Source organism: Rutilus rutilus (assembly GCF_951802725.1).
Source record: "Rutilus rutilus genome assembly, chromosome: 1".
NCBI lineage: Eukaryota > Metazoa > Chordata > Actinopteri > Cypriniformes > Leuciscidae > Rutilus > Rutilus rutilus.
The window spans coordinates 16,342,036-16,359,858 of record NC_140209.1 but is presented as its reverse complement, the minus strand read 5'-3'; the positions used below and the strand labels follow the sequence as shown (position 1 = coordinate 16,359,858).

At 37.5% G+C, this 17,823-nt stretch overlaps 1 protein-coding gene across 1 annotated transcript in view; it reads left to right on the top strand.

Annotated features, from left to right (window-relative positions):
* LOC311290837 (interferon-induced very large GTPase 1-like) overlaps positions 1–17,823 on the top strand; it is a 56,956-nt gene that overhangs the window by 375 nt on the left and 38,758 nt on the right. The window contains exon 2 of the mRNA XM_084409550.1: positions 36–101. Coding sequence (XP_084265676.1) covers positions 62–101 — 40 coding nt within the window. The 5' untranslated portion in view covers positions 36–61. The remainder of the gene's footprint in view (positions 1–35; positions 102–17,823) is intronic.

Below are 17,823 nucleotides of genomic sequence, written 5' to 3'. Positions count from 1 at the left end.
GTTTTATGCCTATAAATAATGTGGATCCATCAAAGCCCTAACAAGATTTTTAGACTCAGAAATGTCTGGAAAACGAGACTTGCGCGATCGTGAACATGAAGGTAAGACCATTTTAATAGTTGGCCTATGTTACTAACTTTGCATAATCTCTACAGTTTTGTTTTATTTGTTAAATTATGTATGTTGTGTATTTATTTGCTTCTATAATGTTTAATTTTTCTAACTGGTATGTTTCATATGTATAATTCATTCCCAGGAACAAATATTCCTAAGTAGTCTTTGACATTACGATCTGTGTATGGTATGTACTGTAAAACATTGCTGTACAAAAGGCTTTGCCTGCCAGCAAGGTTTTCATGCATGAAGAAATTCACTGAATATTTTGTTGTATGAATATCTGATCATGCTATATATCAAAAGAAGGAACAGACCATCTGCTCTAAGAAAAAACAACAAAAAACTATTATTGTGCGCTGTAAAAATAACAGCCAAATGTTTACCATTATTAGAAAAAACTTCTCCGGTTACTATTTTAACCTTGTTTCACTGAGAGGCGGGAACGAGACATTGCATAGCTATGCTGCAGGAACTCCTCCTTTCTACACTTTTGTTGAAATCTTATGGGCTAATTGTCGCGAAGTATGCAAATTCCTACAGGCAGTATAAAATGCATGGGTGCAACAATTGCGTCAGAATCACAACTGAACACTGCACAGCTGATCGAACAACGAACACGCTGGCTAACGCAATCTGATGACATCACTGTACGGTATTGCTTGGCCAACTTTGTTATTAATACTAATAACAGCATGTCTACTTAGTCTTTCCTGGGCCCTTGATGATCCCAGGTATGTTTTAATCAATTTGAGCTTGGAAAAGCTGAGGCAACTGTCACAGGCAGAGTGCAGGCTATCCTGGAATATATGCAAATATTTTAAATTGGCCCAATAAATATATTTTAGTTAAATATGTAAATATATTTTCAAATATGTATACATATATGTTCATATATGTTTTAAATTTTGCAAATTGTTTCATTTGAAATATATTTTGAAATTTAAAAAGTTAACATTTTCATAAACAAACAATTTATTTTTTAGATAGACCACTTCAGCTGTGGAGGTAAGAGCAGAGCTCTACCACTTCCCCCACCCACATTTTACCTATTGGTCAGTGGTCGAACCGGCAACCCTTTGGTTACAAGCCTGAAGCCCTAACCAGTAGGCCACAGCTGCCCCTTTACTGACTTTATTGGCCTAAAATGACAATTTAATGTAGGAAATAACACACAAAATGCAAAGTTTTTTTCCCCTATTTTTACAGAATTGAATACAGTTATTTAATAGTGTGTGTATGCAGTGTTAGACACTGAGTTCTATCTATTGTTTAAGTGCACTTCACTGTTGGAGTGTCACTGTTATACTTGCATCATAAATATTGAGCATATTTTCAATATTTAAATGACTTCAGGAAAGATGTCAATAAAACAACAATAAATCTAATAATTACACTTAGTGTTAGGTACGTGCCACCTAATATGGCCTAATAGTCATAGGAAAGCAACTATCTGTCATTTTACATTGCAGTCATTTAAATGTAAGTACAGTATTTATTATAGCTGTGTGTCATAGTAGTGAAATATGGTAGCCTACTGTTGTGTATAGGGGAAAAGGTAGAGGAATTACTATGATCAGAATACATTTTTGACCCTTCTTTAGCAAGCTAAACATTTTATGACCACATATTTTGTCATATATTTTAAATTACATGTTATACATGTAAATATATTTTACACTTAACATCATATATTTTTGTTATATTTCAGAAAATTTTTCAAAATAATAAATATAAGTGAACAACAATGCAAATATATTTAAATGCATTTGGAATATATGGCACAAATATTTTTGACATTTTAAAATATATTTCAATATATATATATTTTTTTTCTATATGGGCTTTGGGAACTGTATGAAATCCTGCCGTGAGAGTAGTGAAGATAAGTCCGGGTAAAATGGGGCCAAGCTACACCAGCCACGGAATAGACAGACAGTCAGCCAATAGCAACGCCTCTAGGAGTGCTCGCATCTGATAGGTGGAATTAGACCAATGAGACATCATCCCCGACCCTATCAAAATTTGCATTTACAAACGCAATGAAAGCGAAGGCTGCACTGAACCAGGGCAGATACAACACAATAAGCATGAACATAAACACAGTGTCAATGGCGTTAGCGGTAACCACTGTATTAAACACTAGTAGCCATATACACAGAGTCAACAGCATAGCGGTAACTTCTGCGTACAACTAGAACAGTTCACAATACACGAGTAAGGAACTTAACTCACCAAAACATCCTCTACATCCTTATGCATCGCTTTCTGTCAGGACTTTTACATGCTTTTCTCAACTCAGTGAAGTGACGTCGGTGTCCGTGTTAGCAGTAGCATGAGCCGTCAGGCAAGTGTTATTTAAATAAACTCCTGATGTACTTACAAACTTCCCAATGCCTCATTTTATGAGTACAGAACCTATTTGTACTACTGTAGAGGTTTGGTACCATTCTGGGCATTATTAGTGGGGTAATTTTACGAGATACAAATTGGAGCCAATAGCGCCTGCACTAAGCCATACGGCTGATATTTCAAAATAAGCTCTAACTTTAACAATGTTCAACCAAGGGAAAAAAGGCTTCTGGGGGGGTGTTTGGCTCAATGTCATGGTGCAAAGTACCCTAGGTTGATTTTACTCCGAACCATCCCTTTAAGGACTGTGGATACCCCAACAGCGACGAGATGGTGCGAGACCGCATTGTTATTCCTAAAAACTCACGGCGAGTGCTGGAGAAGTTGTTTAGCCATGGCGCGGAGCTAACGCTAGAGCAAGCCATTGACATTGTGCGCTCCCATGAGCTAGCACAAGTCCAGCTCAAAGAGATGGTGGGAGGCAGAGACCTCAACAACGACAGTGTACACGCCATAGGCTGAATACCGGATCACAGACGAACGCGCACGAGCTATAAAGCCAGGCCGAGGGAGCCCTCAACAACACATAGAGAATGTGACCGATGCGGTGGCCTGTGCACCACCAAAGACGGCGCCTGTCCAGCCAAAGGCAAGCAGTGCATGAAATGCCAAAAACTCAATCACTTTGCAAAAGTCTGCAAGTCAAAACAACATACAAAAACTCACACAAGAAAAGTGATTCACACTATGGACGAAGAGTCAAGTCAAGTCAAGTCATCTTCATTTATATAGCGCTTTTAACAATGTAGATTGTCTCAAAGCAGCTTTACAGAGATAAATGTATAGTTTAACGTAAGATTGTTTGGCTTTATAGCGGTTCTTTAATAAAGTTATTTTCCAGCTAAAGTTAGTTTTGATTGATTCGCTTCCGTCGCAACGATCATTTGTTTTAAATTAGGGCCGCCAAGACGACACCATTCTCTCTACACAGACTTTAAACGCGAACCTGTGAGAAACGCTGATGGCGTTCAGATGCGCATTAAGAACGGGTTCTATAGTTATGTGCGTTTGAATATATGTGTGCAGGTTTGGAATTCCCTACAAACCAAGCCTAAACAAATTACTGGTGTTTCCTTATAGTTTTGATTCAGAATTTTATTTTATTTTATCAATTCGGGGTAGATACGCAAATTGAGTTTTCCCGACGATGCTTTATCTGTAGAGTGGGAAAGGGATCCTCCATAGGGAGAGACTAGTTGGCACTTCAGCACTGCGTTGACATCGGGTCCAGGCGAAGGTCCTTCATCAGATCTGGAAACGGCCTGGATCCGGCAGGCTGCGGGAAAACCTTGGGATAAACAAAGACACTAAAATTAGCGTAGATGCCATTCTTCTCATGATGTAACAAGTACATCAGGATTTATGGGAAGTGTTCCCGGTTCCAGCTGACCTAATCTATGCAGCCTAATATTGAATTATAGAAGTCTATAATGTATTATGTGAACGCTATGTCAAAGAGATGTGTCTTTAATCTAGATTTGAACTGACAGAGTGTGTCTGCTTCCCGGACAATGGTAGGAAGGCTGTTCCAAAGTTTTGGTGCTAAATAGGAAAAGGATCTACCGCCAGCAGTCGATTTAGATATTCTAGGTATTATCAACTGGCCGGAATTTTGAGATCGCAATAGACGTGAAGGAGTATAATGCGTTAAGTGAAAGTGAAAGTGACACGTGACGGCCAAGTATGGTAACCCATACTTGGAATTTGACCTCTGCATTTAACCCATCCAAGTTAATGCACACACATTAGGAGCAGAGTAGTGAGTAGTTAACACACAACACTGCAAACGTGGATACACACCCAGAGCAGCGGGCAGCCTTTGTGTGGCGCCCGGGGAGCGATTAGGGGTTAGGTGCCTTGCTCAAGGGCACCTCAGTCATTTCCCACCGGTTCTGGAATCGAACCAGCAACCTTGGGTTACCAGTCCAACTCCCTAACCACTAGGCCATGACTGCCCCCATTAAGAGCTCGCTCAAGTACTGCGGAGCTAAACCATTTAGTGCTTTGTAAGTAATCAGCAATATTTTAAAATTGATGCGATGTTTAATAGGGAGCCAGTGCAGTTTTGACAGAACCGGGCTAATATGGTCATACTTCCTGGTTCTGGTAAGAACTCGAGCTGCTGCGTTTTGAACTAGCTGTAGTTTGTTTATTAAGCGTGCAGGGCAACCACCCAGTAGAGCATTACAATAATCTAGCCTTGATGTCATGAACGCATGAACTAATTGTTCCGCATTTGTCAATGAGAGCATATGACGTAATTTAGATATATTTTTAAGATGGAAAAATGCGGTTTTACAGATACTAGACACGTGACTTTCAAATGAAAGATTGGTATCAAAGAGCACACCCAGGTTCCTAACCGACGACGAAGACTTAACAGAGCAGCCATCAAGTGTTAGACAGTATTCTAGGTTATTACGTGAGGAAGTTTTTTGTCCAATAATTAGAATCTCTGTTTTTTCAGAATTTAGAAGTAGGAAATTATGAGTCATCCAATTTTTTCTATCAGCTATGCATTCTGTTAATTTAGTGAATTGGTAAGTTTCGTTAGGTTTTGAAGAAATATAGAGCTGAGTATCGTCGGCATAACAGTGGAAGCTAATTCCATGTTTCCTAATGATATCTCCTAATGGTAGCATGTACAGAGTGAACAGCAGCGGTCCTAGTACTGAGCCTTGTGGTACGCCATACTGAACTTGTGATTGATAAGACATCTCTTCATTTACTGCTACAAACTGATAACGGTCAGATAAGTATGATTTAAACCATGCTAGTGCAATTCCACTAATGCCAGCATAGTTTTCTAGTCTATTTAAAAGAATGTTGTGGTCAATGGTGTCAAACGCAGCACTAAGATCGAGTAACACTAATAGAGAGACACAACCACGATCGGATGATAAGAGCAAATCATTTGTGACTCTAACGAGAGCTGTTTCGGTACTATGGTATGGTCTAAATCCGGACTGAAAATCCTCGCAGATATCATTTCTTTCTAGAAAGGAACATAGTTGTGAAGATACTGCCTTTTCTAATATCTTTGACAGAAAAGGTAGATTCGAGATCGGCCTGTAATTGACTAATTCTGAAGGATCAAGCTGCATTTTTTTAACAAGCGGTTTAATCATAGCCAGCTTAAAGTTTTTTGGTACGTATCCTAGAGACAAAGACGAATTAATGATATTAAGAAGAGGATCTATGACTTCTGGAAGCATCTCTTTCAGTAGCTTAGTCGGTATAGGATCTAACATACATGTTGTAGATTTAGATGATTTAACGAGTTTAGTAAATTCTTCCTCTCCTATAGCAACGAATGAATCAAATTTTTCCTCAGGAAGACTACAATGCACTGCCTGATGCAATACTGTAGTAGACGGTTGCATAGTTATAATTTTATCCCTGATATTATCAATCTTATAAGTGAAGAAGTTCATAAAGTCATTACTGCTGTGCTGCTTGGAACCTTCTGTGTTTGAAGCTTTCTTTTTCGTTAGTTTAGCCACTGTTTCAAATAAATACCAAGGATTATGTTTATTTTCTTCTAATAGGTTTGAAAAATAAGCAGATCTAGCAGCTTTTAAAGCCTCTCTGTAAGCAATCGAGCTCTCTTTCCATGAAATGTGAAATACCTCTAGTTTTGTTTTCTTCCAGTTGCGCTCCATTTTTCTGGCTACTCTCTTAAGGGCCTGAGTGTGCTCGTTGTACCACGGCGTTGGATTATTTTCTTTAATCTTCTTTAAGCGCAAAGGAGCAACTGTGTCTAAAGTGCTGGAAAAGAGAGAGTTAAAAGTTTCTGTTGCAATATCAAGTTTTTCTAAGCTATCCGGGATGCTAAAACTGATCAGGAAGATTATTAATAAAGCAATCTTTAGTGGCAGAAGTGATAGGTCTAACATATTTGTAACACGGAGTCGGCTTTGCAGCCTTGGCTAAATGTAATTTACACGAGACTAGATAATGATCTGAGATGTCATCGCTCTGCTGCAGAATTTCAACGGCATCAACATCTATTCCATGTGATAATATTAGATCTAGAGTATGATTACGACGGTGAGTAGGTCCTGACACATGTTGTCTAACTCCAATTGAGTTTACAATGTCTTTAAATGCCAAACCCAATGCATCTTTTTCATTATCGATGTGTATATTAAAATCACCAACAATTAGTACTTTATCTGCAGCCAATACTAACTCTGATAGAAAGTCCGCAAATTCTTTGATAAAGTCTGTATGGTACCCTGGTGGCCTGTATACAGTAGCCAGCACAAATCTCAAACGTGATTTATCATTTATACTATATATTTTTACATTAAGCACTAACACTTCAAAAGAATTATATTTGAAACTTGATTTCTTAGTGGTTTTGAAAATATTACTATAAATTACAGCAACACCACCCCCTTTGCGTTTCAGACGAGGCTCATGTTTATAACAGTAATCTTGCGGGGTGGACTCATCGAAGACACTGAAGATGAGCAGGTAGAACTTTTTATTGATGGACTTAGATGCAAATCTAAAATGCTTGTTCCATAGCGGATTGCTATTATAACGGCGGATTTCCCAGGCGCGCGCCAGGAGCGGTTCACAGCCGAGGAGACCAACGTTCTCGTCAGGCCCATAAAAGACAGAGAAGTGACATTGTATGGGGATGGAGAAACCCACCCAAATTAGCTTTGGTTTAACAGGCGTATAATAATTTTGGTAAATGTGTAAGCTAGATTTATGCCTATTTTTTCACATCTTCATGGACACAACAGTGATTTCCCTCGTGTGTTTATATCATTCCTTGTAATAATGTAAGGTTTTCTAAAAATGAGAACTGCTGCATCTGTGTGTAGATGAGATAAGCAAAGTGCATGCGCGTTGTGCACACGCTACATTGATTATGGCTAAGCATGCGTCCTTAAAAAAGCATATGAATAACATGTGCAACGAATTGTTTTAGAAAACAATTCCGCCACTGACCAGGAAAAAACTAGTCTAAAGTCAGTGGCGGAATTGTTTTCTAAACCTCCAAAATAGCACCAGGAAACGTTTGCGCTGGAACACGCCTCCTATTTGCACAAAAGGGACACCGTAGCCCTCGGGCAAGATCTCTGTACTCTCGCGAGATTGTGCGGAAGTGAGATGGCAAAAAAAAACACCCAGTTCAGAATGTCAGGTGTGCGTTCCAGTTATTGTACATAGTTTAGCTAGTGAGCAAACGAGCAAACATTACAACCACAACACAATAACAATAAAGAAACTACCAGGACTCGTGATTACCAGAAGCAGGACGAGCTAGTGCCAGACTTCGCTAACGTCAGCGATGGTCAAGGAGCACCCACACGTGCACTACACTTCACACACATGCACACTTATGTCAACCAAGATCAATCACTATGGGTTGTAGACCACACACTGTGCCTCATCAGGATCCACCACCAAATAGAGCAACTAGCCCTCCTGCTCCGGATTCACAGTGCCTGTCCAAGCTTCACAGGCCGGTTACCACTCACAGTGACAATTGATAAAAAGAAAATATTATTTATAAAACAACAAAAAAATACAAAGACAGCACCCAAAAATAACAAAGAAATCAAAGCAAGCAAAATACAGGAAAATAATGAATTAAACAATCACAAAATAATAAAGCAAAATAACTTAAACAAATAAGCAAGCAAAGACAAACATCAACAATGCTGAAGTGTGCTCACATGTGAGCAACTGCACTCAAGCATGTTGATTAAACAAAACAATAGAAAAAAAAATGTTAGAATAGTAGGAACAAAACAGCAGCGATGAAAGTCCTAAACCAAGCAGCACAATCTTCATGTGCCCTTATACAGGCAGATTCACCTGCAAAAGCCTGAATGTAAGCTAAAATATACATAGTATTAATTCATCATTGTTATACAATGATCGCATATACCAAACATGCGGAGATCGCGTCATTCATCCGGCAGCAACAGATGAACAAAGTTTACCAAGCTGAGCTGGAATACACAGATAAACCCCATCACTATACATCACTTCAAATAAATACGGTTACAAGAGCCAGAAAGAGACCTACCAGGAAGCCAAGCAGCAGTACACTGGCGACGCTTAGTGCAATATATAACATGCGTTGGTATCCGGCAAACGGCGCGTATTGCCAATGGCTGCAAACATAGATATCATATAATAAAGGCTAGATGTCTCGTCCGCGCTGCTGGCCAATGGAGGTCGACGTCCGCACACGGCGGCCATCTTACCACAGGGTGCTCGCTCACTCGTAACATGGTGCATGTACTTTTAAATAACCATAACTTGCTCAATTTTCTACCGATTTTCAAACGGGTTTGGTTTGTTATAAACGTCAGAGATGTAGCTATGACACTGCATACATATGAATATTTATGTTCAACATGTTTAAGCATTCAGAATTATAGCCACGTTAATAACGTTTGTAAGAAACCAAACCGTTTGTAAATCCGTCAAGATTTCAGCGAGATAAGAGGATTTGTGTGCGTGCTGATCACTCACATTAATTCACAGCTTTCCTGTGGTAAGATGGCTGCCGGTGATGCACGGAAGTGACTCCGCCGTAAGACATCTAGCCTTTATTATGATATCTATGGCTGCAAACCCTCAGCACAACATGTGCTTATCCGCAAACAGCCCATCACCTGACGAGAGTAACACTGTTAACCGTTTAAAATCCGGTAGGCTCGAGCACAATCACAAATGGCCGTTGCACTCACCTCCAGCCAGAGCACCAGACAGAGGCAGACGCACATTGATGCCATGTCCGGTGGTCCACCATAATATAACCGTTGGAATGAGACGCTGATTACCTGCGTGCATTTAGGGCAGAGTCAACACATGCAGAGAGGACACCACCCAACAGCGGCACTTCACTACACACTGAAGTATACAGGGCAACATCACAGCATAAACACATATCAGTATATTTACTTAAGCACAGCGTCAGCAGCCGTAGCGACGACAACTGTGAATATACGCAAGTACCCAGCCAACACAGCCATGTGGGGCCCAAATGGGTTTGACCTGGGCTATCTAACTGGGACCCAGCCAGTTTTGTCCTCGGTTTCCATGTAGGCCCCACATGGGTTTGCCCAGATGAAATGAACACTGCTTAGTGTGCACAGTACAGGCTGTTTAATGTAACACTGAATCAGTGTTGGAGGTAATGAGATAATTAGGTGATTGAATAATGATAGTGCATTAATGATGAACACCTGCTGTTAACAAGCAGAATCACTGAAGGAAAGAGAAACACAAGAACTACTTCCAGCCACTGCCTTGGATGAAATCAACTGAAGATAAAATACATTAAATCTCTCAAGATCTGATTAAACAACTCCACAAACAGCATTACCAGCTTCACTTATTACTAAGCAGACTGACTTTATTTATGTCAGACGTCTTCAGAAATTCTTATTGAGAATTAACAGAGGTTTAGATGTTGATTACTTATTTGAAAGTAATAGTTTGATTTGATGTTACCATTGTGGCGATCAGTGAGTGCTTTAGTCAGGCTCTTGACTTTTTAACATTAGTTTTTCTCTGGCAGCTGTGTCTGTTTGTTATGGCAAGAACAGCAAGAGAAAATGTAATCAGATGTTGTATGCTGATTGATGATAAGAATATAATCATCATGTAGTGGCTTAGCTCATTGATTATGTGTGAGGTTCATACGGGTAGTATGATATTCATTTTGTTTTATTGTTGTGATTCTACAGCAAGAGAATAATAGAATTTAATCAGAACGTCAAATGATTTTTAACACCACTTACATATTTTAGGCTCCTCCTAATCTTGCTCACACACAGACATCAAGAATCAGCATATGAATCTCAACAATGGTGACATGCTTCATGGTGCAATGCATTCTGGGAGCTATGGATAAGTTTCGTATGATGCACCCAGAATGCATTGCACCATGAAGCATGTCACCATTGTTGAGATTCATATGCTGATTCTTGATGTCTGTTTGCGAATACAACTTTCAGTAGTCCAACATGTGTAAATGGGGTTTTAAAAATAATTTGATGTTCTGAATAAACTGTGCTGGATCTCTTGCTGTAGAATCATAACAATAAAACAAAATGAATGACATACTACCCGTACAAACCTTACACAAAATATCAGTGAGTTAAACCACTACATAACAATGCCTATATTCTTATCATCAATCGGCTTACAGCATCTGATTACATTTTCTCTTGCTGTTCTCACCATAACAAACAGACACAGCTGCCAGAGAAAAACTAATGTTAAAAAGTCAAGAGCCTGACTAAAGCACACACTGATCGCCACAATGGTAACATCAAATCAAACTATTACGTTCAAATAAGTAATCAACATCTAAACCTCTGTTAATTCTCAATAAGAATTTCTGAAGACGTCTGACATAAATAAAGTCAGTCTGCTTAGTAATAAGTGAAGCTGGTAATGCTGTTTGTGGAGTTGTTTAATCAGATCTTGAGAGATTTAATGTATTTTATCTTCAGTTGATTTCATCCAAGGCAGTGGCTGGAAGTAGTTCTTGTGTTTCTCTTTCCTTCAGTGATTCTGCTTGTTAACAGCAGGTGTTCATCATTAATGCACAATCATTATTCAATCACTTAATTATCTCATTACCTCCAACACTGATTCAGTGTTACATTTAACAGCCTGTACTGTGCACACTAAGCAGTGTTCATTTCATCTGGGCAAACCCATGTGGGGCCTACATGGAAACCGAGGACAAAACTGGCTGGGTCCCAGTTAGATAGCCCAGGTCAAACCCATTTGGGCCCCACATGGCTGTGTTGGCTGGGTAGATCAGAATAGCCAGTTAGACTGAAGGAGACAGGGCAACTGATATGCGTTTATGCTGTATCAGTATGTACATAAGCATAGCGTCAGCGGCCAGTGCTTGGCAACGGCAGTGGACTATGGCCCCAGGCCTCGTCATGACTGTCGTTTCTGGGTGGGGGAGGATTTAATCCTGCAAAGGTTAGCTACCGGATTCAAGGAAGAAAAGGTAACTATAGTCCAGTCATTTTAAGCCAAAATGGGGGTCAACCTTGAACAAATTGCAACAGAAGCAAACTCAACTGATTTTGTATCCTCAATATGTCCTGAGTAAGGAGAAAAGTCCCGAAGAATCCCATTAGGGGAAAGTTTAGAAAAAGACCCAAATATATCCTATTCATACGCCTATTCATTCTTTTTCTCACGTGAATAGGGTAAAAATTTTAACCTTTAGATATCACCATGAAAATTACTGAGTTGATTACTTACATCAAGACAAACCAAAAATGTTTTACAGGTTTTTTTTTTAATTGTTTGTTAACATGGACAAACGGTGCACAATCTAATTACCTATGTGCTAATTTGCATAAATACCACAAAAGATCTAAACATTGGGTTTAGCCAGGTGAAAATCTTGTTGACATATAACAGTAAAATACTTAATGTTAAGGTCTGAATGGAACCCATTTAGGCTACCCATGAGCATTAATACATAGAGGCAGGAAGATATACTTTAGAAACCAGCCTTTATTAATTTTTAAGAGATGGGGTTTGGGGCTGGGTCCGTGGGACTGTTTCTGGGGGACGAGTCTGAGGGAAGAATAGGAAACAATGGTAAGGAGAATGCAGAAGACAAAAGGTAAGTAAAATAAAAAGTGAATCCCCAGAAACAGTCCCACAGACCAAGCCCCAAACCCCATCTCTGCAATAATAATGAATAAAGGCTGGTTTAAAGTACTTATTCCTGCCTCTATGTATTAATGCTCATGGGTAGCCTAAATGGGTTCCATTCAGAACTTAACATTAAGTATTTTACTGTTATATGTCAACAAGATTCAACAACACATTTTCAATGTTTAGATCTGTTGTGGTATTTATGCAAATTAGCACATACATAATTAGATTATGCACCGTTTGTACATTAACAAAGAATAAAAAAAAAAACTTGTAATACAATTGTTGTTTGTCTTGATGTAAGTAATCAACTCAGTAATTTTCATGGTGATATCTAAAGGTTAAAATTTTTACCCTATACACGTGAGAAAAAGAATGAATAGGCGTATGAATAGGATATATTTGGGTCTTTTTCGAAACATTCCCCTAATGGGATTCTTCGGGACTTTTTTTCCTTACTCAGGACATATTGAGGATACAAAATCAGTTGAGTTTGCTTCTGTTGCAATTTGTTCAACCTTTTTTCATAAAATGACTGGACTACTAGTCCTCAGGTGCAACTTCAATGATGACAGCGTGAAGAAAGAGATTCTGACGCAATTGTTGCGCCCATGCATTTTATACTACCCGCGAGGCTGTCAGTAATTGCATACTTTGCGACAATTGGCCAGTTGCTCCAAGCTGGCGTTAACCCATAAGATTTCAACAAAAGTGGAGAAGGGAGGACTTCCCGCAGCATAGCAACGCAATGTAGAGTCACCGCTCTCGAAAGGGAACAGTAAAAGACCATCAACTGAAGTAACATGTTCAGACTGCAACAGGAAAAAGGCAAGCTGACCATGAACTACAAAAACACACTTAAATTGCAAATGAACAGTGAAATACTGACAGCAAAGGTGACAGCAGCTTAATGTCAATTTTACAGTTATCTTATTGTAATATATTTAACAGTACACTGTAAAAAAATTACAATGACAATTGTCATTCAGTGACAGTCAGCTACGACTGTTAAAAAAAGGTTAAATTAAAGTAAAATATCCCAATATAAATTAGAAGTGCAAAAAACTTTAACAGAAAAACACTGTTGTTTTAAAGGTATTTCCTGAATTATTACAATCAGTGTTTCCTTTATTTGGGCAGTTTGCTCTTTATGTGAGTTTATGGTTTTTGTAGAAGTGTTTACTGAAACATGTAATTTGTTGAATAAGAAGCCATGAACAAAGATGATATATCTTTCATCATCATAAAAAAATTACTAATGTCATCACCACCCAGATAGCAAAATTTATCTACTACTGACTTCAGACACATCCTTATATAAAATCAACTGAAGATAAAAGACATTAAATCTGTGAAGATCTTAGCAGAGGAGGATTAAACAACTCCACAGACAGCATTACCAGCTTCACTTATTACTAACCAGACTGACTTTATTTCTGTCAGACGTCTACAGAAGTTCATTTTGAGAATTAACAGAGGTTTAACTCTAATGTGTTTCATTTGAAGTCACCATAACAGTGATTATTGTTTCCATTAGTTGGGCTCTTAACTCTTTTTTAATCTTTTGTCTTTTTTTGCTGTTGTGACAGTGTGTTTGTTAAACACATTTGCAGTAAAGGAAGCAAAAGTGAAATGAGATCAGGTGATGATTATATCATCATGAAATAGACTTGTATGATGTTATTTGAATCTAATCAAATCTAACTATTTTAATAAACTATAAATAAGCGCCAAGTTTCATCATTCCACGCAGCATGCGGACCAGATCGTTATTCCATATGTAACAGATGTGGGCCAGATCTGGGCCATGTTGGGCATGTTACTTTAAAAAAGTAATTAGTTATAGTTACTAGTTACTTCTCACACATAGTAACTGAGTTAGTAACTGAGTTACATCATTATAAAAGTGACTAATTACCAGGGAAAGTAACTTTTGCGTTACTTTTTTTTTTAAATGTTCAAATATGTCACATAACTTAATATTACTAATACTAATATACTAATATTGCCCCCAATATTAAATAGGTTAAATTAATGAAATGGACCCTAAATAGAATACATTATTATTATAAAATATTGTACACTAATCTAAACTATTTTAATGTTGCTGTGGGACAATGTGGGCATAACTGGCCAAAAAATACATCTATAAATAAACTATGCTTCTTAAGAAATTAACCAAAAATGAATAAAAAATAATTAAAATATACATACACTCTTTGTAGTGCAAATTTAAATTATAAAACTGTCACACATCTTAACTGGTAGACACAGTGTAGCCTACTTGAAGTATTTTCTTCCTCACAAAAGTAAACAGTTTAACAATAAGTGCTCTCAATATAATACTGAACAACCCACTAAGCAAAATGATGTCCAAAACACGTCTTTTCAACGTCTTTGTCACAAAAGTCGGACGTTGAAAAGACGTCCACTGAGGAGCCAGAATGAAAGTTTTTATGACGTCTTTTTTTGACGTGTTCTGCACGTCCGATATAGACGTTCATCGAACCTTCGTACAAGCTACTAGTTCAGATGTGGCCATTGTGGACATATTTTCAGCATCATTTATGGTCTCATTTATACATAATTACTTTGACTATTGCTGTCAGATGATCTTAGTGAGAATTAACAGAGGTTTAGATGTTGATATTTGTTTAAATTTGAAGTGTCACCATTGTGGTGATCAGTGTTTGCTTTAGTTGGGCTCTTGGTCCCCTTTCCTTTTACTTTAACTTTTATTTGACTGCTTCAACTGTGTGTTTGTAAAACACAATTGTTGTGGCAGAGAAAGCCAATAATAAGTAAGATCAGGTGTTTTCATCTTATTGATGATCATGAAATCATTACAAAACAAGCATCTAATGTTGTCAGATGCTTTGGCATTCATAACCACCAACTTTCTGCAATATTGGTGCCTAAAGCATTAAAATGATTACTTATTTGAAGGTGTATAAAAAGAATGTGCACATGATGTTTTGAGCAAGTGTATCATATAGTCACACACAGATCAAGATTTTGGATATGAATCACAACAACGGTGACAATCAAAACAAAAAAGCTTGGGAATTAAAGAGGAGTTTTGTACTATGAAAGCTACCCATCATGCATTGCAGCATGAAGGTTTTTTTTTTTTTTTTAAATTGTCACCACTGTTGTGAATCATATGCAAAATCTTGATGTCTGTATGTGACTATATGATACATTTGCTCAAAACATCATGTGCACATGCTTTTTATACACCTTCAGATAAGTGATAATTTTAATGCTTTTGGCACCAATAATACAGTTCCACAAGGTTGGTGGTTATTAATGCCAAATATAAACACAAAACTTTAAACACATTATTAGATGCCCATTGAGCTGATAACACCTCATACTTGTTCTAGGCTTTCTTTGCCATAACAATTGTGTTACACAAACACACTGTCACAGCAGCCAAAAAAAAGTTAAGGTAAAAACAAAGGGGCCCAACTAAAGCAAACACTGATCACCACAATGGTGACACTTCAAATTAAACAAATATCAACGTCTAAACCTCTGTTAATTCTCACTAAGAGCATCTGACAGCAATAGTCAAAGTAATTATGTCTAAATGAGACCATAAATGATGCTGAAAATATCCACAATGGCCACATCTGAACTAGTTTTAACCTTATAAGAAGGTTCGATGAACATCTAGATATCGGATGTGCAGAACACGTCAAAAAAAGACGTCATAAAAACTTTCATTCTGGCTCCTCAGTGGACGTCTATTCAACGTCCGACTTTTGTGACAAAGACGTTGAAAAGACGTGTTTTGGACATCATTTTGCTTAGTGGGAATATACCAAAAATAAATTATAATAATAAAATATATTTTGGGGTTTTATTTTTATAACAATGCAAACTAATTAAAATGTTGCAGATGATACCAATAGGCTACAGAGATTATTCTAATTCTGAAATGAGTAATTTATTTATAAACAAACTATATACATACTTCGGTCTCTCGTGCACACGGCTCTGAAGCGAAAGACAATTGCTGCATGTATCCGCTTCCGTATTTATACCCGTGCTGCGGGGCAGAGCTCGAGATGCAAATCTCGCACGCCAATGTGCATTGGCTCCATTTTTTAATACTCGAAGATGACTGGCTCCCTAAGCGTGATCCCAATCAGTATGGTGCATCCCACTACGTCTCCATTCCCTTCTTCAGGGAACTAGGGTTACATACAGTAACGATAACGCCGTTGTAATAGGGAAAAACAGTAATTTGTTTGAGTACTCGTTACTGGAAAAAAACCCCGCTGTTTATTCATAACATTATTCCCATCACTGGTTATTTGTCACTAATAGACTGTCATCAACAATGATTTCTAGCCAGAGAACAAACATTCTGAATTTTGATATTTAAATGCATTGTTAAACAAAGCAGAAAACACTTTAGACAGAAACACAAATGCCTAGACACACCACATGAATCTCAACAATGGTGACATGCTGAGTCTTGATGTCTGTGTGCAAATATTTTATTTTTCCACAAAATGTATTTAAAAATCACAATTCAGAGTGTCTGGACTGTGGAAACAAATTATTGTTGGTTAAAATCTATTAACAACGAATAATCCATATTGGTCAGTGATAAGTTTAGTCAAATGCTGTTCTATATGATTACAAAAACTCTATCACCTGATCACTTTATTTTTTTTTACTTTTATGTTTTTTTTGCAGCAAGTTTTGTGTTCTAAAAAACACTGTTACAAAAAACACGAACTTATATAAAAAGCAAAGATTAAAACTACTAAAGGACACACTGACCGCAATAATGGTAACTAAACACTTTCACTAAAATATCAACATCTAAACCTCTGTTAATGCTCAAAAAGAACTGTACACAAATTACAGGAATAAAGTCAGTCTGGTTTGTAATACAAGAGATTTAATGTCTTTTCAGTTTATTTCATAAACAAACTATATACTATATACTAGGGATGGGCGATATATCGCACGATATTTTTATGCGCATCTAGTCAGTAAAGCCGGTTCCCTTGATTAGTAGTAAATCGCCATCACCTGCTTTCAGATGGAGCGGTGTTAAATTAACACTGCTGGGGCTGGGAGTGTATATGAGTCCACACTCAAGAGTGTTAAAGTTAATGAGATAATTAAGTGATTAATTAAGTGACTATTGAGCATTATTGAAAATACCTGATGTTAACAAGCAGAATCACTGAAGGAGAAAATCACAAATTGTAAGTTACCATTAAGGTGATCAGTGTTTGCTTTAGTTGGGCTCTAGACCATTATATGTTTACTTTAATTTTTACTGTTGTTTGTCTGCTTTTATTGATTTATAACAGTTAAATGAACAAAGTAAAATGTGATCTGATAGTGTTGGTTATGTTTTGACATAATCATGCTGTGATCTGAAAAAGGAAACTTATTGAGATAGTTTGGTTTAACTTGTTAGCAGCAGTTTTGTGATTCTTCAGCCTATGATTATCAGTACTTATAATTCAAAATATTTAATAAACATTGTTCTAATCAATAGATGTTCAGATTACTTAATTTAAAACACAGACATTAATAATCAGCCTGTGAATCTCAACAATGGTGACAATAATAAAGCATGTTGCAGTGGCT